Here is a 23942-nt window from a genome sequence, read left to right as displayed (position 1 = left end):
TATCTTGACTTACTCGTCCTACACTCAAAAAAAGTGAACTCTCTATTTCACTAAAGCCAATTTAACTATATTTTAGCTCATAGAAATATTTTGTTTGGAGAAAGCTTTCTTTACTCTAATACTTTTTTTGTGTACATTAGTTAAATTAACTAAACCCGAGGAAAAAATATACTCAAATGAAGCATAAAGATTAACTAAATTCGTGTCTTCCACAAAATAGTTCAGAATTTCTTTAAATTTGTAAATTTTACCAAAAATGCGTCCATCGTGAACTTCGTATGTCACTAAAGACATTCTTGCAATTTTGAACTCCAAGTTTTTTCTTCAAACTACAAAATTTTCTTTAACAAGTCAAAAAACTTAGTTATGTCTAATAAATTTTCTTGTATTTGTCGAAAAATATTTACTTATTTTTATGACATCGGCGTGATGCCAACGTTTAGTTAAAATTTTCTAAAAATATTCAAAATTTTCTAAAATTAACCGAAAGTTTTCTTCCTGGTGGGTTCACTGTTTTTTCAGTGTACGTTCCGATTTGTTTTGACGAAACAAAAAAAGTGCCCGTAATGCGAAAATGATAAACAAAACTCATGCTCTTTTTTAAATGTCTTTTCTCTTGGTTCCTATTGAATTTTCTCTCCGAATACTCATTTTAATCTTTTTACTTAAGCATATACAATTTTTGGCGGTCTTATATCACAACATATATAAGTTTACTCCAAATTTGTAAATTTATACACGCTCACAAAAAATCGCTTCTGTAACATATACTCCCAAACATATTTTGCTTCAAGCATATACATTTTTGGGTATTGCCCAAACATTTATATGTTTGATCTCTTCCAATATATAATATGTTTGAAAACATATTAGTCTAAACAATATATGTTTGGGTAGTCTAAGTTCCAAACATTTTGTATTTTTGCATCCAAATTCAATAATGTTGTCTTCCAAAAAACAATATGTTATTATGTGGACATATAATATGTTTGGAAGCATTTTGCACCCAAAAATATTATATGCTTAAAAAAATTCTCCCAAACAATATTGTGCTCAAAATTTTATTTATTTATTTATATATTTACAATCATAATGAATTATGAAAATAAACAGGTAATATAGGTGCTAACAACATAGGTTTTCGACCTGAATGCTCAAAATTTTGTTTCTGCCTAATTGTATATTCTCCCACATCTTTCTCACTTCCACGAGATTTTTTAGTTCTTAGCACCTTTTTCTGTAATACAAACATTGTAATTAAATTATTCAATTGTATGATTTTTTTATTTTAATTTTACCTTTTGCCGGCCGGGGATTCGAACAGCGGACCACTCAGTTTGTAAGGATCAAAGAAGTAGCTGATCAATTGCCCAAGGACAAATAAAATGTTAATTTTTTAATAACAAGCAACAACCACCAACTTAATTCAATATCGCTCCCTGTTAAATAGCGCTCCAAGCTACTAAACACATATATGTTTATAGGCTATTTCTAAATTAATATATGTTTGCATCCAAGCATATTATATTTACAAACATTTTATGTCCCAAACATAATATGTTCTAACATATTAACATATATGTCCCAAACATGTTATGCTAGTTTATGAACATTATATGCTTGCACTCAAAAATATTGTGTTTAAAAATTTGTGTTCCAAACATATAATGTTTATAGCCAAACATATGAAGAACAGTCTTTTTCAACCGTGTAGTTGTTTATATTCACACATAGTATTTTTCCAATTTTTAATGGAATTTTCTTTGTGTATATATATTTTTAAGACGCCAATTGGTTACTTTCATTATTTTACTTCCAGCATACACTTTATGTCTCTCTTTCTAAACACGTATATGTTTATAGTCTATTTCTAAATTAATATATGTTTGCATCCAAGCATATTATATTTACAAACATTTTATGTCCCAAACATAATATGTTCTAACATAATAACATATATGTCCCAAACATATTATGCTAGTTTATGAACATTATATGCTTGCACTTAAAAATATTGTGTTTAAAAACTTGAGTTCCAAACATATAATTTTTACACCCAAACATATGAAAAACAGTCTTTTTCGTCCGTGTATACATACATATCTTTAGGCGTGAGATATTTTTTACTAGCATTTAACATAATTTTATATGGATTTAAAATTTATCGTTTTTAGAAATATAAGTAAGTAAAGTCTAAAGTCGGGCGGTGCCGGCTATATTACACCCTTGACCACTATGTACACCAACATTTGTGTTACCATATCAACTCCTCCAAATTTGTTGGAAATTATTATGAAGCTTTAAATTCCCAAATTTGGCACACTTAATGATACTATTAAATGTACTCCTTGTGTAAAATTTGAAGCAAATCTGGACAAAAATCTAGATTTTGAGGCCATACAAGTGCAAATCGGATGAAAGATATATATGGGAGCTATATCTAAATCTAAACCAATTTAGCTGATATTTAGAACCAATGTAAAACTCTGTGACATATTTGTGGACGAACTTTGCACACAAAATTACATATACAGACTTCATACTAAACGATGGGTCTCAGACTTTTCCTTTTTGGCGTTACATATAAATGCACAAAGTATTATACCACCGTGGTGCAATGGTTAACATGCCCGCCTTGCATACACAAGATCGTGGGTTCGATTGCTGCTTCGACCGAACACCAAAAACTTTTCAGCGGTGGATTATCCCACTTCATTAATGCTGGTGACATTTCTGAGGGTTTCAAAGCTTCTCTAAATGGTTTCACTGCAATGTGGAACGCCTTTCGGATTCGGCTATAAAAAGGAGGTCCCTTGTCATTGAGCTTAACATGGAATCGGGCAGCACTCAGTGATAAGAGAGAAGTTCACCACTGTGGTGTCACAATGGACTGAATAGTCTAAGTAAGCCTGACACATCGGGATGCCACCTAACCTATTATACCCTGTACCAGTAGTGGTGAAGGGTATAATGAAATTGGACACAAGGGAAACCTCTCCATACATTAAACCTGCAAAATATTTCTATCATCGGATCGGGATATGAAATAGCTCCCATAGTCACATTGTTGACTAGAACGACATTAGTTTTCTCGAATATATTTTATTTAAAAAGGACCGAAGGGGAATTAATGTGTGTGAAGATAAATACGTATTTAAAACCCTAGACACAAACCAATTGTAATAGATTAGGGTAAAAACATTTTGGGATTTTTTCGAAAAACTGATTTTTTGGAAAAACTACTGGGAATTTAAAATTAAAATTTCGCAGGAACAATGCCAGGGGAACACCCTACATAACGGTTTATTTATTTTGGAAATACATTAACCACCGCAAGAGATATGTGGTGGGACATTTGGCAATGGGAGGGGAATCATATCTCTGGAACGGGATATCCTGCCAGGACTACTTATGCGGCAGTGTATAGTCCTATGAAAAACCTATCGAACAAGGTATAGCATATATCAAGATTTGATTTTTAAGACACCAAATACGCTCTTTTTATTTCTGTATTTATTATCCTAAATTTCTGGAGGGGATCAGTGGCCATATCTCAGGAACGAAGCTACCCTCTGACCTAAAATTTATGACAAATTAATGTGCTTGTAACACCCTTCAATCAGAGGGTAAACATTTGTTGAAGCGATATTTCAGAACTCCAAAATTGTTCCTCCAATATTGGTTATTTTACCTATGAATTTTCGGAGGGGAGGAATGCGTCCAGGAGGAGTGGGGTACATCCTGCCGACATAGCTCCCACACAAATCCATACTCCTAAAGACGCCTTTTCGAACAAAAGAAACAGCGAATCAAGAATTGATTTTGGGATTGCTCCAGCTCCTCATCAATATGACCCTTTTTCAGACCAAAAAATACAAAACTGAATAGAAGCAAAGCAGAAAAATTTCGCACCAGATGCTTGGCCAGGAGCAGTGCTAATATCGATGGAACGGGATCTCCTTCCGACATGGCATAAAAACCATTATAAAGCTCCAAGAAACACCTATACGGATTGATGTCACTTTATTCCAGAATTGATTTTGGTATACCCAGATACGCCTGTTCAAATGTGGCCCATTTCATAGCAGATTCTGGCCGGGAGCAGTGGCCATATCTTTGGAACGAATTATCCTGCCGACAAGGGATGACCACTGTTGTATAGTCCTAGGAACCTGCTTTCCGGAATGGTGTCACTTTATTCCAGAATTGATTTCGGTATACCCAGATACGCCTGTTCAAAAGTGGCCAATTTCATAGCAGATTCTGGCCGGGAGCAGTGGCCATATCTTTGGAACGAATTATCCTGCCGACACGAGATGACCAATTTTGTACAGTGCTAGGAAGCTACTTTTCGGAATGGTGTAACTTTATTCCAGAATTGATTTTGGTATACCCAGATACGCCTGTTCAAATGTGGCCCATTTCATAGCAGATTCTGGCCGGGAGCAGTGGCCATATCTTTGGAACGAATTATCCTGCCGACACGAGATGACCACTGTTGTACAGTGCTAGGAAGCTACTTTCCGGAATGGTGTCACTTTATTGCAGAATTGATTTCGGTATACCCAAATACGCCTTTTCAAAAGTGGTCAATTTCATAGCAGAATCTGGCCGGGAGCAGTGGCCATATCTTTCGAATGAAATATCCTGCCGACACGAGATGACCACTGTTGTACAGTGCTAGGAAGCTACTTTCCGGAATGGTGTCACTTTATTGCAGAATTGATTTCGGTATACCCAGATACGCCTGTTCAAATGTGGCCCATTTCATAGCAGATTCTGGCCGGGAGCAGTGGCCATATCTTTGGAACGAATTATCCTGCCGACACGAGATGACCACTGTTGTACAGTGCTAGGAAGCTACTTTCCGGAATGGTGTCACTTTATTGCAGAATTGATTTCGGTATACCCAAATACGCCTTTTCAAAAGTGGTCAATTTCATAGCAGAATCTGGCCGGGAGCAGTGGCCATATCTTTCGAATGAAATATCCTGCCGACACGAGATGACCACTGTTGTACAGTGCTAGGAAGCTACTTTCCGGAATGGTGTCACTTTATTGCAGAATTGATTTCGGTATACCCAGATACGCCTGTTCAAATGTGGCCCATTTCATAGCAGATTCTGGCCGGGAGCAGTGGCCATATCTTGGGAACGAATTATCCTGCCGACAAGGGATGACCACTGTTGTATAGTCCTAGGAACCTACTTTCCGGCATGGTGTCACTTTATCCCAGAATTGATTTCGGTATACCCAGATACGCCTGTTCAAATGTGGCCCATTTCATAGCAGATTCTGGCCGGGAGCAGTGGCCATATCTTGGGAACGAATTATCCTGCCGACAAGGGATGACCACTGTTGTATAGTCCTAGGAACCTACTTTCCGGAATGGTGTCACTTTATTCCAGAATTGTTTTCGGTATACCCAAATACGCCTGTTCAAAAGTGGTCAATTTCATAGCCGGGAGCAGTGGCCATATGTTTGGAACGAATTATCCTGCCGACACGAGATGACCACTGTTGTACAGTGCTAGGAAGCTACTTTCCGGAATGGTGTCACTTTATTGCAGAATTTATTTCGGTATACCCAAATACGCCTTTTCAAAAGTGGTCAATTTCATAGCAGAATCTGGCCGGGAGCAGTGGCCATATCTTTCGAATGAAATATCCTGCCGACACGAGATGACCACTATTGTACAGTGCTAGGAAGCTACTTTCCGGAATGGTGTCACTTTATTGCAGAATTGATTTCGGTATACCCAAATACGCCTGTTCAAAAGTGGTCAATTTCATAGCAGAATCTGGCCGGGAGCAGTGGCCATATCTTTGGAACGAATTATCGTGCCGACATCAAATTACCACTGTTGTATAGTCCTAGGAAGCTACTTTCCGGCATGGTGTCACTTTATCCCAGAATTGATTTCGGTATACCCAGATACGCCTGTTCAAATGTGGCCCATTTCATAGCAGATTCTGGCCGGGAGCAGTGGCCATATCTTGGGAACGAATTATCCTGCCGACAAGGGATGACCACTGTTGTATAGTCCTAGGAACCTACTTTCCGGAATGGTGTCACTTTATTCCAGAATTGATTTCGGTATACCCAAATACGCCTGTTCAAAAGTGGTCAATTTCATAGCAGAATCTGGCCGGGAGCAGTGGCCATATCTTTGGAACGAATTATCGTGCCGACATCAAATTACCACTGTTGTATAGTCCTAGGAAGCTACTTTCCGGCATGGTGTCACTTTATCCCAGAATTGATTTCGGTATACCCAGATACGCCTGTTCAAATGTGGCCCATTTCATAGCAGATTCTGGCCGGGAGCAGTGGCCATATCTTGGGAACGAATTATCCTGCCGACAAGGGATGACCACTGTTGTATAGTCCTAGGAAGCTACTTTCCGGAATGGTGTCACTTTATTGCAGAATTGATTTCGGTATACCCAAATACGCCTTTTCAAAAGTGGTCAATTTCATAGCAGAATCTGGCCGGGAGCAGTGGCCATATCTTTCGAATGAAATATCCTGCCGACACGAGATGACCACTGTTGTACAGTGCTAGGAAGCTACTTTCCGGAATGGTGTCACTTTATTGCAGAATTGATTTCGGTATACCCAAATACGCCTTTTCAAAAGTGGTCAATTTCATAGCAGAATCTGGCCGGGAGCAGTGGCCATATCTTTCGAATGAAATATCCTGCCGACACGAGATGACCACTGTTGTACAGTGCTAGGAAGCTACTTTCCGGAATGGTGTCACTTTATTGCAGAATTGATTTCGGTATACCCAAATACGCCTGTTCAAAAGTGGTCAATTTCATAGCAGAATCTGGCCGGGAGCAGTGGCCATATCTTTGGAACGAATTATCCTGCCGACACGAGATGACCACTGTTGTACAGTGCTAGGAAGCTACTTTCCGGAATGGTGTCACTTTATTGCAGAATTGATTTCGGTATACCCAAATACGCCTTTTCAAAAGTGGTCAATTTCATAGCAGAATCTGGCCGGGAGCAGTGGCCATATCTTTCGAATGAAATATCCTGCCGACACGAGATGACCACTGTTGTACAGTGCTAGGAAGCTACTTTCCGGAATGGTGTCACTTTATTGCAGAATTGATTTCGGTATACCCAAATACGCCTGTTCAAAAGTGGTCAATTTCATAGCAGAATCTGGCCGGGAGCAGTGGCCATATCTTTGGAACGAATTATCGTGCCGACATCAAATTACCACTGTTGTATAGTCCTAGGAAGCTACTTTCCGGCATGGTGTCACTTTATCCCAGAATTGATTTCGGTATACCCAGATACGCCTGTTCAAATGTGGCCCATTTCATAGCAGATTCTGGCCGGGAGCAGTGGCCATATCTTGGGAACGAATTATCCTGCCGACAAGGGATGACCACTGTTGTATAGTCCTAGGAACCTACTTTCCGGAATGGTGTCACTTTATTCCAGAATTGATTTCGGTATACCCAAATACGCCTGTTCAAAAGTGGTCAATTTCATAGCAGAATCTGGCCGGGAGCAGTGGCCATATCTTTGGAACGAATTATCCTGCCGACACGAGATGACCACTGTTGTACAGTGCTAGGAAGCTACTTTCCGGAATGGTGTCACTTTATTGCAGAATTGATTTCGGTATACCCAAATACGCCTTTTCAAAAGTGGTCAATTTCATAGCAGAATCTGGCCGGGAGCAGTGGCCATATCTTTCGAATGAAATATCCTGCCGACACGAGATGACCACTGTTGTACAGTGCTAGGAAGCTACTTTCCGGAATGGTGTCACTTTATTGCAGAATTGATTTCGGTATACCCAGATACGCCTGTTCAAATGTGGCCCATTTCATTGCAGATTCTGGCCGGGAGCAGTGGCCATATCTTCGGAACGAATTATCCTGCCGACATGAAATAACCACTGTTGTATAGTACTAGGAAGCTGCTTTCCGGAATGGTGTCAATTTGTTCCAGAATTGATTTTGGTATACCCAAATACGCCTGTTCAAATTTGGAATCAATTGTAATAGATTAGGGTAAGAAAAAAAATTTTTTTTGTGTTTGCAAAAAAGTGGCTTTAAAGAAAAACTATTTTGAATTTAAAGTAAAATTTTGCAAAAACAGTGCCGCCTATATAGCAATTTTGTTCTTTCTTAAATATATTGACTACAACTAAAGTAGTGGTGTAAGACATTTGGCAACGGACGTATAAAAAAACTCCGAAACTCTTTTCCGGATTAATGTAACATTATTTCCAAATCAAAGTTGGTGTATGCAGATGCTTTACACTTTTTCCTAAATTTTATTATTAGTGTTTAAAATAAAAATAAATTCGAATAAAATTTTATCAAAATTAAGCCAACCTTGATTTGAACCTGCATACTTAAATAAACCTTGATTCCAACTCACTCATCAACGAGATAGGCCACTGCCTTGACGATAATCTGCGCAACGAAACTTTCCTATGACGTAATTCCAGGTTTTGTCTTTAATTAAACACAGGTAGACCTCAACATACATAGTTTCTGTAAGATGTCTACATTTCAATTACGCCATTTTGGTTAATGCTGAGGCTTACCTGTTTCAGTTGCTTTAACAGAGTCAAGAGGGTTACCAACTCCGAAAATTAATGACAATTAATTAATGAAAAACCTCTGTAGAAAGTTGGTATAATCTCCACACCCAGGAAATGTCATTAGAAGTAAATTGCACAAGTAATGAATTTTTATGAAACCCTTTGCTATATTGGGTTTCATAAAAACTACCACCAAATAAGTCGTGGTTTTGCAACTACTGTAAGTTTTTATTGTTATGATTCTTTAATGCTGAGAAAACTTTCGAAGATTGATATTTACCATAAGTAGTGAATTTAGTTGTTTTCCACAAATATCAGCACTGGAACCCAAATTTTTTGTTGCTGTGCATTCAAGAGATTTCTTGGTGCTAAGCAAAGATTGACTAAATTTATTTAATATTTTTTTTATCTAATATATTGTTAAAATTCAAAATTTTAAGTAAAATTTATAAATCTTAGACACTGTATAGAGCTAAAGTGCATAAGTGCCGTTTAGGATTTCGTTAAGTTTGTAATTAAGTTTTTAAGGTATCTAGCGTACGATGAGTAGCGTAAACTTAAGGTAATACTATAATTAAAATGAAGATGTAAACTTAGTTTATTTAGACTTAGTTTGTTGTTAACTATTTGCGTAATACAATTTTTTGCTATACAGTGTAATTCATATAATCTTTATACGTGATGCAAAAGATTGGTATCATTCACAATTTGTGTGAATGAGATGCTCTTTGGGTTAAATATAAATATAATTTTAACAAATTTTAAATTCAAGAATATTATAAAATCGCTCAATGGCAACACTATGCCGCACGTGCAATGAGGGAGCAAAGAGAAAATGTATGCTTACCCTTTTAAAGCGCAAGAGAACCAATGTCGTAACACCGTTACTATTTCAATTTTTAAGGAAATGAGTGAAACCCCAATACACACATATAAGAGATCGTTATCATTTCTTGTAGTCGTTTAGTTGAGCTATTCGCTAAAGTATTCAGTGGAGTTAGGATGGTCTAGTAGGTTAAGCGTTTGGCGTATTTTTCTTTATTCAACAGATGCGAGTTCGAGTCCACGTTTGATTGACTGTGACACGTTTTTATTTATTTTGATTACTGTATTGTTTTTTTTTTTTACTAAAAATTCATTTCATAGACTCAGAATTTCCCCACAACCAAGAATGTATAAATACACTCTATGGTGTCTGAAACCAATATTTTAATGCATTACAAACGGATTGACGAATTTAGTATACCCCCATCCTATGATGGAGGGTTTAAAAAATATGTATATACACATATATATGTATAAATATAGTCAAAAGTGGGCTCGAACACCTAACCCTTGAACAAAATTAGATTGTACCGAACGCTCAACCTATTCGGCTATGCCAATCATTTGAACTATGTGGCGAATAACTCAACTAAACGATATACCACTACAATTGCAAGTGTTAGTTCACGCTCAAGTATGTGTGTTTGCGTTTCCACCCCAAAATCCATTTCTCAAAAATTGAAATAGTAACGGGATTAAGTTATTTGGTTCTCTTTGGTTTTTAAAGAGTTAAATGGGTATTTTCTATTTGCTCTCACGTTAAATGTTGTAGTATTGCCAATGTTCTTTTTAATATACACCATAATATTTATTAGATTTATCTAGTTAAATTACAATAGAAATGCGGACATGATTTCAAGAAAAAAACTTATTATTAAATGAATTGCAATGAATTTGGTGCACGTAGGTCACTCGAAAATAAAGTGGTTGCAATTATATTTTTTGGTTTATAAAGTAAGAATGCCTACACTAAAAACAGTGAACGCACCATGGCATTAAAGTCAACTTAAGTTTATTTTAGTTCATGAAAATTATTATGTTTTAGTTTAAATTTCCCCAATATGAGAAAATTATTTAAATTTAATAATTTTTGTGTACATGTAGATGAACTACAAAAGAAGAACAAGTTACACAAATGAAAGATTTCGTATTTTTCAGAAAAAAGTTTAAAATTTCCTAAAATTTGTAAATTTTGCTAAAAATGTACAATGAATTTCTGGAACATGTCGAAAATTATTTACTTATTTTTGTCATATCGTATTTTGTAGATGAAGCATCCTATTCAACTTTTTGTCTTAAATAAATTTATGTATATGAAATTTATGTACAATGAAAAGACTGTCAGAATAAACACTTAAACGCATATTCTTATGTATTCGTTATATCTTATTAAGTATTCAAAAAATCAAATTTTGGATACATAAGATACATTTACGGTTTCGAATATTTAAACTGTTGCTGAAAGATGATTTTTATTGATCTAAAAAAAAGTTGTGACATTTCAATAAGTGAAGAGGTAACACTGGTGCACTTGCTAGCGTGTTTGGAAAAACTATAAAACTATTCTTTGATGTAAAAGTTTACATTGAAAAAAGTTTACATTACTTAATAAAGCGCTAAAACGTACAAAAAATATATACGTTGACAACACATCGAGAGAATATTCACTTTAATTGTAACCGTCGAGGCGATTAATTAAGTACCATATCATTAAAATCTTTGTGAATATAAAATGAAGCTGTGCGAATATAAGAAAGTTACAGTATTTTTTGCAAAATTATTTTCACTGTTTTTTGTGTGTAGTCCATACGTTTTTTTCAGAGTGTCGTCAATATCTCAACTGTTTTTTTTTTTTTACTCTAAGGTTTTCTACATTACTTTATACAGTCGAACACAATTTTTTCTTGAATTTTCTATACCGTTTCTCTGAAAATATTTGATACGCGTTTGCGTTGGCTTTTATTATCAGCTATTAAGTTTCGTGGAAATAGTCCTTTCAATTTTTCCACACACTTGAAGAATATATCAAATAAACCACTTTTCTTCCAATTCATTAACTCGTCTTTGTCTTTCACTTTTATACAAAATAATTTTGCAAAAAATACTGTAACTTTCTTATATTCGCACAGCTTCATTTTATATTCACAAAGATTTTAATGATATGGTACTTAATTAATCGCCTCGACGGTTACAATTAAAGTGAATATTCTCTCGATGTGTTGTCAACGTATATATTTTTTGTACGTTTTAGCGCTTTATTAAGTAATGTAAACTTTTTTCAATGTAAACTTTTACATCAAAGAATAGTTTTATAGTTTTTCCAAACACGCTAGCAAGTGCACCAGTGTTACCTCTTCACTTATTGAAATGTCACAACTTTTTTTTAGATCAATAAAAATCATCTTTCAGCAACAGTTTAAATATTCGAAACCGTAAATGTATCTTATGTATCCAAAATTTGATTTTTTGAATACTTAATAAGATATAACGAATAAACTCATTTCCTTAAAAATTGAAATAGTAACGGTGTTACGACATTGGTTCTCTTGCGCTTTAAAAGGGTAAGCATACATTTTCTCTTTGCTCCCTCATTGCACGTGCGGCATAGTGTTGCCATTGAGCGATTTTATAATATTCTTGAATTTAAAATTTGTTAAAATTATATTTATATTTAACCCAAAGAGCATCTCATTCACACAAATTGTGAATGATACCAATCTTTTGCATCACGTATAAAGATTATATGAATTACACTGTATAGCAAAAAATTGTATTACGCAAATAGTTAACAACAAACTAAGTCTAAATAAACTAAGTTTACATCTTCATTTTAATTATAGTATTACCTTAAGTTTACGCTACTCATCGTACGCTAGATACCTTAAAAACTTAATTACAAACTTAACGAAATCCTAAACGGCACTTATGCACTTTAGCTCTATACAGTGTCTAAGATTTATAAATTTTACTTAAAATTTTGAATTTTAACAATATATTAGATAAAAAAAAAATATTAAATAAATTTAGTCAATCTTTGCTTAGCACCAAGAAATCTCTTGAATGCACAGCAACAAAAAATTTGGGTTCCAGTGCTGATATTTGTGGAAAACAACTAAATTCACTACTTATGGTAAATATCAATCTTCGAAAGTTTTCTCAGCATTAAAGAATCATAACAATAAAAACTTACAGTAGTTGCAAAACCACGACTTGTTTGGTGGTAGTTTTTATGAAACCCAATATAGCAAAGGGTTTCATAAAAATTCATTACTTGTGCAATTTACTTCTAATGACATTTCCTGGGTGTGGAGATTATACCAACTTTCTACAGAGGTTTTTCATTTTTCATTAATTAATTGTCATTAATTTTCGGAGTTGGTAACCCTCTTGACTCTGTTAAAGCAACTGATACAGGTAAGCCTCAGCATTAACCAAAATGGCGTAATTGAAATGTAGACATCTTACAGAAACTATGTATGTTGAGGTCTACCTGTGTTTAATTAAAGACAAAACCTGGAATTACGTCATAGGAAAGTTTCGTTGCGCAGATTATCGTCAAGGCAGTGGCCTATCTCGTTGATGAGTGAGTTGGAATCAAGGTTTATTTAAGTATGCAGGTTCAAATCAAGGTTGGCTTAATTTTGATAAAATTTTATTCGAATTTATTTTTATTTTAAACACTAATAATAAAATTTAGGAAAAAGTGTAAAGCATCTGCATACACCAACTTTGATTTGGAAATAATGTTACATTAATCCGGAAAAGAGTTTCGGAGTTTTTTTATACGTCCGTTGCCAAATGTCTTACACCACTACTTTAGTTGTAGTCAATATATTTAAGAAAGAACAAAATTGCTATATAGGCGGCACTGTTTTTGCAAAATTTTACTTTAAATTCAAAATAGTTTTTCTTTAAAGCCACTTTTTTGCAAACACAAAAAAAATTTTTTTTCTTACCCTAATCTATTACAATTGATTCCAAATTTGAACAGGCGTATTTGGGTATACCAAAATCAATTCTGGAACAAATTGACACCATTCCGGAAAGCAGCTTCCTAGTACTATACAACAGTGGTTATTTCATGTCGGCAGGATAATTCGTTCCGAAGATATGGCCACTGCTCCCGGCCAGAATCTGCTATGAAATGGGCCACATTTGAACAGGCGTATCTGGGTATACCGAAATCAATTCTGCAATAAAGTGACACCATTCCGGAAAGTAGCTTCCTAGCACTGTACAACAGTGGTCATCTCGTGTCGGCAGGATATTTCATTCGAAAGATATGGCCACTGCTCCCGGCCAGATTCTGCTATGAAATTGACCACTTTTGAAAAGGCGTATTTGGGTATACCGAAATCAATTCTGCAATAAAGTGACACCATTCCGGAAAGTAGCTTCCTAGGACTATACAACAGTGGTCATCCCTTGTCGGCAGGATAATTCGTTCCCAAGATATGGCCACTGCTCCCGGCCAGAATCTGCTATGAAATGGGCCACATTTGAACAGGCGTATCTGGGTATACCGAAATCAATTCTGGGATAAAGTGACACCATGCCGGAAAGTAGCTTCCTAGGACTATACAACAGTGGTAATTTGATGTCGGCACGATAATTCGTTCCAAAGATATGGCCACTGCTCCCGGCCAGATTCTGCTATGAAATTGACCACTTTTGAACAGGCGTATTTGGGTATACCGAAATCAATTCTGGAATAAAGTGACACCATTCCGGAAAGTAGGTTCCTAGGACTATACAACAGTGGTCATCCCTTGTCGGCAGGATAATTCGTTCCCAAGATATGGCCACTGCTCCCGGCCAGAATCTGCTATGAAATGGGCCACATTTGAACAGGCGTATCTGGGTATACCGAAATCAATTCTGGGATAAAGTGACACCATGCCGGAAAGTAGCTTCCTAGGACTATACAACAGTGGTAATTTGATGTCGGCACGATAATTCGTTCCAAAGATATGGCCACTGCTCCCGGCCAGATTCTGCTATGAAATTGACCACTTTTGAACAGGCGTATTTGGGTATACCGAAATCAATTCTGCAATAAAGTGACACCATTCCGGAAAGTAGCTTCCTAGCACTGTACAACAGTGGTCATCTCGTGTCGGCAGGATATTTCATTCGAAAGATATGGCCACTGCTCCCGGCCAGATTCTGCTATGAAATTGACCACTTTTGAAAAGGCGTATTTGGGTATACCGAAATCAATTCTGCAATAAAGTGACACCATTCCGGAAAGTAGCTTCCTAGCACTGTACAACAGTGGTCATCTCGTGTCGGCAGGATAATTCGTTCCAAAGATATGGCCACTGCTCCCGGCCAGATTCTGCTATGAAATTGACCACTTTTGAACAGGCGTATTTGGGTATACCGAAATCAATTCTGGAATAAAGTGACACCATTCCGGAAAGTAGGTTCCTAGGACTATACAACAGTGGTCATCCCTTGTCGGCAGGATAATTCGTTCCCAAGATATGGCCACTGTTCCCGGCCAGAATCTGCTATGAAATGGGCCACATTTGAAAAGGCGTATCTGGGTATACCGAAATCAATTCTGGGATAAAGTGACACCATGCCGGAAAGTAGGTTCCTAGGACTATACAACAGTGGTCATCCCTTGTCGGCAGGATAATTCGTTCCCAAGATATGGCCACTGCTCCCGGCCAGAATCTGCTATGAAATGGGCCACATTTGAACAGGCGTATCTGGGTATACCGAAATCAATTCTGGGATAAAGTGACACCATGCCGGAAAGTAGCTTTCTAGGACTATACAACAGTGGTAATTTGATGTCGGCACGATAATTCGTTCCAAAGATATGGCCACTGCTCCCGGCCAGAATCTGCTATGAAATGGGCCACATTTGAACAGGCGTATCTGGGTATACCGAAATCAATTCTGCAATAAAGTGACACCATTCCGGAAAGTAGCTTCCTAGCACTGTACAACAGTGGTCATCTCGTGTCGGCAGGATATTTCATTCGAAAGATATGGCCACTGCTCCCGGCCAGATTCTGCTATGAAATTGACCACTTTTGAAAAGGCGTATTTGGGTATACCGAAATAAATTCTGCAATAAAGTGACACCATTCCGGAAAGTAGCTTCCTAGCACTGTACAACAGTGGTCATCTCGTGTCGGCAGGATAATTCGTTCCAAACATATGGCCACTGCTCCCGGCTATGAAATTGACCACTTTTGAACAGGCGTATTTGGGTATACCGAAAACAATTCTGGAATAAAGTGACACCATTCCGGAAAGTAGGTTCCTAGGACTATACAACAGTGGTCATCCCTTGTCGGCAGGATAATTCGTTCCCAAGATATGGCCACTGCTCCCGGCCAGAATCTGCTATGAAATGGGCCACATTTGAACAGGCGTATCTGGGTATACCGAAATCAATTCTGGGATAAAGTGACACCATGCCGGAAAGTAGCTTCCTAGGACTATACAACAGTGGTCATCCCTTGTCGGCAGGATAATTCGTTCCCAAGATATGGCCACTGCTCCCGGCCAGAATCTGCTATGAAATGGGCCACATTTGAACAGGCGTATCTGGGTATACCGAAATCAATTCTGCAATAAAGTGACACCATTCCGGAAAGTAGCTTCCTAGCACTGTACAATAGTGGTCATCTCGTGTCGGCAGGATATTTCATTCGAAAGATATGGCCACTGCTCCCGGCCAGATTCTGCTATGAAATTGACCACTTTTGAAAAGGCGTATTTGGGTATACCGAAATCAATTCTGCAATAAAGTGACACCATTCCGGAAAGTAGCTTCCTAGCACTGTACAACAGTGGTCATCTCGTGTCGGCAGGATAATTCGTTCCAAAGACATGGCCACTGCTCCCGGCCAGAATCTGCTATGAAATGGGCCACATTTGAACAGGCGTATCTGGGTATACCAAAATCAATTCTGGAATAAAGTTACACCATTCCGAAAAGTAGCTTCCTAGCACTGTACAAAATTGGTCATCTCGTGTCGGCAGGATAATTCGTTCCAAAGATATGGCCACTGCTCCCGGCCAGAATCTGCTATGAAATTGGCCACTTTTGAACAGGCGTATCTGGGTATACCGAAATCAATTCTGGAATAAAGTGACACCATTCCGGAAAGTAGGTTCCTAGGACTATACAACAGTGGTCATCCCTTGTCGGCAGGATAATTCGTTCCAAAGATATGGCCACTGCTCCCGGCCAGAATCTGCTATGAAATGGGCCACATTTGAACAGGCGTATCTGGGTATACCAAAATCAATTCTGGAATAAAGTGACATCAATCCGTATAGGTGTTTCTTGGAGCTTTATAATGGTTTTTATGCCATGTCGGAAGGAGATCCCGTTCCATCGATATTAGCACTGCTCCTGGCCAAGCATCTGGTGCGAAATTTTTCTGCTTTGCTTCTATTCAGTTTTGTATTTTTTGGTCTGAAAAAGGGTCATATTGATGAGGAGCTGGAGCAATCCCAAAATCAATTCTTGATTCGCTGTTTCTTTTGTTCGAAAAGGCGTCTTTAGGAGTATGGATTTGTGTGGGAGCTATGTCGGCAGGATGTACCCCACTCCTCCTGGACGCATTCCTCCCCTCCGAAAATTCATAGGTAAAATAACCAATATTGGAGGAACAATTTTGGAGTTCTGAAATATCGCTTCAACAAATGTTTACCCTCTGCTTGAAGGGTGTTACAAGCACATTAATTTGTCATAAATTTTAGGTCAGAGGGTAGCTTCGTTCCTGAGATATGGCCACTGATCCCCTCCAGAAATTTAGGATAATAAATACAGAAATTAAAAGAGCGTATTTGGTGTCTTAAAAATCAAATCTTGATATATGCTATACCTTGTTCGATAGGTATTTCATGGGACTATACACTGCCGCATAAGTAGTCCTGGCACGATATCCCGTTCCAGAGATATGATTCCCCTCCCATTGCCAAATGTCCCACCACATATCTCTTGCGGTGGTTAATGTATTTCCAAAATAAATAAACCGTTATGTAGGGTGTTCCCCTGGCATTGTTCCTGCGAAATTTTAATTTTAAATTCCCAGTAGTTTTTCCAAAAAAATCAGTTTTTCGAAAAAATCCCAAAATGTTTTTACCCTAATCTATTACAATTGGTTTGTGTCTAGGGTTTTAAATACGTATTTATCTTCACACACATGGGGAATTATGCATAGAAAATGTCCATTTTGTTTAAATTTGTATATTTTGATTGGTGATTTTTATAAAATTTAATGTATAGGTTGGTATATTTACAATTTGTACACTAATATGTGTATTGGTTAGGATACATTCACATTGGTATATATATGGCAAATACAGTATTTAAATTAAATACGAAAATACAATACGAAAAACTTATTACTTAGACTTAAAACTAATGGGGATTTTATAAATAAAAAAATATTAATGATTTGTAACAGCAGTATGATGTATAAGTATCTACACTATAATGGATAGTTTGCACACCGAATAGGAGAGTATTCAGTGCCGAACAGGTAGCGGAAAGATGTCTTGGACAATGTCTAACAGATTTACATGGTAGCGACACGCTGTTTTAACTGGTCCAATTCATCGTAGATGGCGGAAGGAAGATCTGAGCCGATTTGTGTTTCAAAGTATTTGCGAATATCTTCAACTTCTTGCTTCCAGAATTCTTTGGGCAATGAGAAAAGTTCGGCCAAATCGACTTTGGAAGTCATACCTTTTAGATTCAATTCATTTTCAGCAGGAATGTAACCTATGGCTGACTCTGCTGCACATTCGTCCCCATTGATGCGACGCAAGACCCACTCAAGCACACGAGCGTTGTCGCCGTATCCGGGCCACATGAATTTTCCATTGGCATTTTTGCGGAACCAGTTGACATGGAATATTTTTGGGACATTGCCACGGCCTTCCATGCTTAACCAATGTTGAACGTAATGTCCAAAGTTATAGCCAAAGAATGGACGCATGGCGAAAGGATCATGCATGATCACCTTGCCTTTGTGTTCAGCAGCAGCAGTAGATTCACTCCTCATTGAGGCACCCATGAACACCCCGTGGGCCCAGTTACGAGCCTCATATATAAGTGGTACACCAGCAGGACGACGACCTCCAAAGAGAATGGCACTAATTGGAACGCCGGCGGGATCTTCCCATGCAGTATCGATAATTGGACATTGATTGGCCGGAGTACAGAAACGAGAATTTGGATGAGCAGCAGGTTTTCCTGAATCCTTATTCCAGGGATTGCCCAACCAGTCGGTGATGGTGACACCCTCAGACAAACTACTCTCCATGCCTTCCCAATAAACGCCGCCATCGGATGTCGATGCCACATTAGTAAAAATTGTGTTTCTGAAGACTGTGTTCATGGCAATCGGATTAGTCTCCATAGAAGTACCTGGAGCAACGCCAAAGAAACCGTTTTCTGGATTGATGGCACGCAAAGTACCGGCTTTATCGAATTTCATCCAGGCAATGTCATCTCCTACACATTCTACTTTATAGCCGGGTAGCGTTGGGTTTAACATAGCTAAATTTGTTTTGCCACAGGCTGAAGGAAAAGCGGCTGTTATGTACCTTTTCACACCCTTCGGGTCAGTGATGCCCAAAATCAACATATGTTCAGCCAACCAACCTTCTCTTTTTGCAATAGTGCTTCCGATGCGAAGAGCGAAACACTTCTTGCCAAGCAACGAGTTGCCACCATAGCCGGAGCCGTATGAAACGATCAAGTTATCAGAGGGTTTGTGTAAAATTATAGTTCTTTCAGGATCGCAAGGCCATGAATTATACTCCACGATACCATGAGCAGGTGCGCCAACGGAATGAAGTGCCCGAACGAATTCCTCCTTTTTTTGTAATTGTTCCCATACGCTAGTACCCATTCTTGTCATAATGCGCATGGAAGCTACCACATAAGCTGAATCGGTAATCTCAACACCAATTTTGGAGAGAGGCGATCCCACTGGACCCATGCTAAATGGCACCACATACATTGTACGACCCTTCATGCAACCAGGGAAGCGATCCTTAATTGCCTTTTCCATATCAGAAATAGATATCCAATTGCCCAATGTTCCTTTTACACCATCGGCGGGAGTTGGAATGGAGTCTTCCTTTCGTTCTGTACAAATAAACGTTTTTGACTCGACACGAGCAACATCGGCAGGATTAGTTCGAGCCAACCAACAGTTTTCATATTTTGGCAATGGCACAATAGTACCGGCCTCTAACATCTGCTTTAAAAGCATTTTGTTTTCCATATCAGATCCATCACAAATGTGTATTTGTTCTGGTTGACATAAAACCACAGATTCTTCGATGAAAGCATGAACCTTTGGTGTCAACCTTTGTACTGAACCATATGAAACACTGATACCGCGAATGTGATTGTAAAGACCACAGTTATCCTGTTTGCCCTTACTTTGCATTGGTGAAACGCCATTGGAGCTGCAAAAAAGGAAAATTTTATTAAAATAAATATTAGTATTTAATCAGTAATAGTTTCAGATATTACGTTTAGAATTTTTGTGACGGTTATAAAAACCTTGATCTTGAATTAAATGGAAATTAAGGACCTTTCTGACGTGAATTTACATAAACAACAACAAACTATTACTAATAATAGTTGTAGAGCAGTATAAGTACAGTCATTAGGCTGTGGAACTATGGAACGGTTTTCTTTTTCACATATTGGTAAAAAATATCGATTTCCTTCATATACAAATAAAATGAAACAGCGAATATTATTCATTTGTGGTACCTATGAGATTTCATAAATCACAGAGGGCTATCAAGCCCGTTGAGGAAAATAAAGAGATGAACCAATTTTGTTTTATAGTTGCCATGACTGTTCCGGCAATGATATATGGCCTATGATGCGTCGTTCGGTGTTCATATATTTGAAACTAAACCTATAATCTCTGTTCTTACGGAAACATTGTTTGAATACTCAATGAAAAAATCTTAGAAGCATATAACAGTAGATCATAAAATTTCCTAAAATTACTTTTTACACCAAAACTAATTTTCTATTTAATATAATGATGTTACTTATTCGGTATTATTTATTTAGTAATTAATAAAGCACCAAATTTTAAAACTGTCGTGATTACTACATCGGATGCGGTTGAGAATATATTTGGTGGAAACATTAAAGAGGTTTTTGTAGTTTCGTTCTAAAAATATAATCAAACATTGATTTGTTCATCCATATGTTATGTACTCGTTTTATTCTTTCTAATTTCCATTTATCTTTAGATATTCGTTTTTTTTTACTTACATTTGTTTGGATTGTTCGATCAATTCAGGCATTTTAGTTTTTTAATTATTAACAACGACGATTGAAAAAATATACGTTTTATTTTAAATTTGTAGGTTTATACACGATCACAATAGGAAATATCACAATTGTTTGTTTAATTTAACTAGAATCGTAGTCGCACTAGTTTCATATGTTTTTCCAGATTTTCTTGTCAAAAAGTAATTTTGTTCTTAGACCACTGAAATGTTCACTTGATCTTTCCATTTACTCAGGCCACGAGCAACTGATGGTACTGCTTTGTTTTGAGAGTGCTTTTATACCGCGTTCTGTGTTATTGTTAGCATAGCATGGTAGGCCTCTCGACATACCTAGAACTCGTTAGATCAGTTCACTTCGGTTTGTTATTGTTGTGTTATCTCTCTACAACATCGATGATCGTCGGCTTCGACGGCGGCGTCAGTTTGCTTACAAAGCAGGTAGTGCGAGAGGGGCGACCTGTGTTGGCAATTCCCTTCGTCTTTAGCCATTGTTTTGTAAGTTCGTTTGTTATGGGTATCAACAAGAGGGTCAAATTCCGTTCGCTGATTGGTTGTTTTATGGAGGCTCGTCGATTTGTTTTGCCCATTTGTTATTGTTTGTATTCTTATCGCATCGTATACTATATGAGAGTGTGTGTGTTTGAAAGACTTTCTTTGTTTTTGGTACTGTTTATGGCACCATTAACGATTTTTCTCCTATCGTCGAGTATAATTAAAAAAAAAAAAAAACAAGAAAATATTGTGTTTAGCAACAGACGTCCACATTTCGATTCTTTGTGAACCAAAATAGCTGTGCACACACCCTTGTCGAGTCTTCCGTCTCCTCGTACATACCTGATTGATATTTGGGGTGTGTATATTGATAATTTGTACAAAAAAGTTTTACTTGGTGATTATTATTGTTTTGATTTTACGTTTTCCAATATTCAACTTGTTGCCATTAATGAGGATTGTGTCCCACTGACCTCTAATTTGATTATTGTCATCAATATTTACTCTGGCGACTTAGGAAATCTTCGTCTTAGAAAACCAATCGATAAATGTTACCAGGTATTAACTCATTAGTTTGTCCATCGATTAAAATATAAGTTGCAATCATAAGTCCCTGTCTATTTTGTAGATTTTAAATGATAAACTAACAACCCCATCTCACTCGGTCATATTTGGTTCTATGAATTAATCAATTCTAATTATGAATATGTTAATATTCTCCCAACATATAAAATTACTTCGATCCTTAAATAAAAATCGCTAAAGTGAAAACTAAATCAGTAAGAAAACTGCATGAAATTATACATATTTGTTGCAAATTTTATTATAACTTGATGGGGAAAATCCCAAAAAAAAAATATTCACAAAGTTTGTATTCCTTAAAATGGATTATTAAAGAAAAGTAATCGTGAAAAATGACGTTTTTAGCGGCTAAAATCGAACTTAATACCCACCTTTATGTTAAAAAAGCAAAAATTGCGACTTATACATATACATGCACTTAAAAAAAATTGTCCTATTCCAAAGATTTTGTCATTGTATAGTCAAGTAATAAAAACTCATCGAATTTAAGGACGATTTTTTAGGACAATTGACCTTATTTCAAAATAATTTTCTTATAAGTAAAGACACCCATTTTAAAGTTAATGTTTTTAACTAAGAACAAACCACCTTCATTACTTTTAGTAAAGGAAAAAGACTTTGTGTCAGAGAAATGCGTCTTCTATCATAAGCAAAACACGAATTCGTATTGTAAGGAGAAGAAATATCTGTGAACAAGACAATAATTTTTCAATGTATTTATTTTCCAAAACTATTCAATATTCTGCAATTTTTTATAGGTAACATACTCAGTCATTAAAGCACTGCAATAATTTCAAAAATTTAATAGGTAAAAGCAAAATGCAGATGTCACTAACAACAGTCTTTTAATACCCCCTGCAATAATTTTTCAATGTATTTATTTTCAAAAACTATTCAATATTCTGTCATTTGTTACAGGTAACATACTCAGTCATTAAAGCACTGCAATAACTTAATAGGTAAAAGCAAAAGGCAGATGTCACTAGCAAGAGCCGGTGTCTTTTAATACCACCTGCGTTGGTCCATGGTAAACTGTGATATATACCATTTTCATTTCAAATGAAACCTTTTTCAAATCAAATTTTCATTTTTCAAAACAATTGAATCATTTTTCAAATCAAACAAATGAAATGAAACCTTTTTCATTTCAAATGAACATTATAAATGTACATTAGTATGCAAAAATATTTTCGTATTGCGTTCAAAGTAGTAGAAATTTTCTGTTGGGATGTTTCAGGCATCTTCAATGTACGTTAGATATAGCATTTTCACTTCAAATGAAATATTTTTCCACATAAAATGAATCTTTTAAAATTTTTAATGAAATTTTGACCCATACTTTAATTCGAATTCATACTTTAGATCATTGATGGATGAGGAATAATTACTGTGTACAAATGGATCGCCAAGAAGGAAAAAATTGTATACTTTAAGAAAATATAAAATTAAAACAAAAAAAAAAAAATATTAACTTTCTCCCCGACTAAATGGCAAACTAATATAATTTCTGATTTTCTTCTATGTATGCTTATATGATACGTGGTATGTATTTCTTCCAAATTGGCAAATTGACTTATAATATCACCAAACCCTTATTTTATAACTGACATCAAAAATATATATTTTATTTTTAAATTTTATATTATATTTCATATTAGACAACAACAAATTTATGAATAACATTTTAGAAATAATTCGTTTGATTTTAGAGTTTGGTTTGAAAAAGGTTTCACTTGATTTGGAAATTGTTTCATTTGATTTGAAAAATAATTCATTTGATTTAAAAAAGGTTTCATTTGAAGCGAATATGCTATATCTAACGTATATTGAAGATGCCTGAAACACCTCAATAGAAAATGTCTACTACTTTGAACGCAATACGAAAATATTGTTGCATACTAACTTGTTGAGGAAATTGTGTCGGAATCTAGAATAAAATGGGCTTTAAATAGCTTTGGACCATTCAAATCCCCCGGACCTGATGGAATTACTCCGGCGGAATTACAAGCAGTGGATTAAAATTAATTATCCCCTGGTTGACGGTGATATATAAACGATGTGTGAACTTAGCATATATTCCAGAAAAGTGGAGAGAAACAAAAGTCATCTTCATACCTAAAGCGGGAAAAGCCTCTCACTCGAGTGCGAAGGATT

General features: G+C 36.5%; 1 protein-coding gene and 1 long non-coding RNA gene across 2 annotated transcripts; both read right to left on the bottom strand.

The window, feature by feature from the left end:
• Nucleotides 1-1047: 1047 nt before the first annotated feature.
• LOC142239237 (uncharacterized) lies at nucleotides 1048-1512 on the bottom strand. Its single transcript, XR_012722966.1, has 2 exons — nucleotides 1299-1512; nucleotides 1048-1237 (listed from the first exon to the last, which is right to left on the bottom strand). It is a non-coding gene; the product is annotated as an uncharacterized LOC142239237 (long non-coding RNA).
• Nucleotides 1513-17609: 16097 nt separating this feature from the next.
• LOC142241221 (phosphoenolpyruvate carboxykinase [GTP]-like) lies at nucleotides 17610-20966 on the bottom strand. The gene is made up of 2 exons (XM_075312968.1): nucleotides 20695-20966; nucleotides 17610-19862 (listed from the first exon to the last, which is right to left on the bottom strand). Exons 1-2 carry the CDS (start codon nucleotides 20724-20726, stop codon nucleotides 17957-17959), a joined length of 1938 nt encoding a protein of 645 aa, XP_075169083.1. The 5' UTR covers nucleotides 20727-20966; the 3' UTR covers nucleotides 17610-17956.
• Between the last annotated feature and the right edge of the window lie 2976 nt (nucleotides 20967-23942).

This window comes from Haematobia irritans, chromosome 5 (genome assembly GCF_050003625.1).
Source record: "Haematobia irritans isolate KBUSLIRL chromosome 5, ASM5000362v1, whole genome shotgun sequence".
Lineage (NCBI taxonomy): Eukaryota > Metazoa > Arthropoda > Insecta > Diptera > Muscidae > Haematobia > Haematobia irritans.
This window is presented reverse-complemented; position numbering and strand designations above follow the sequence as displayed.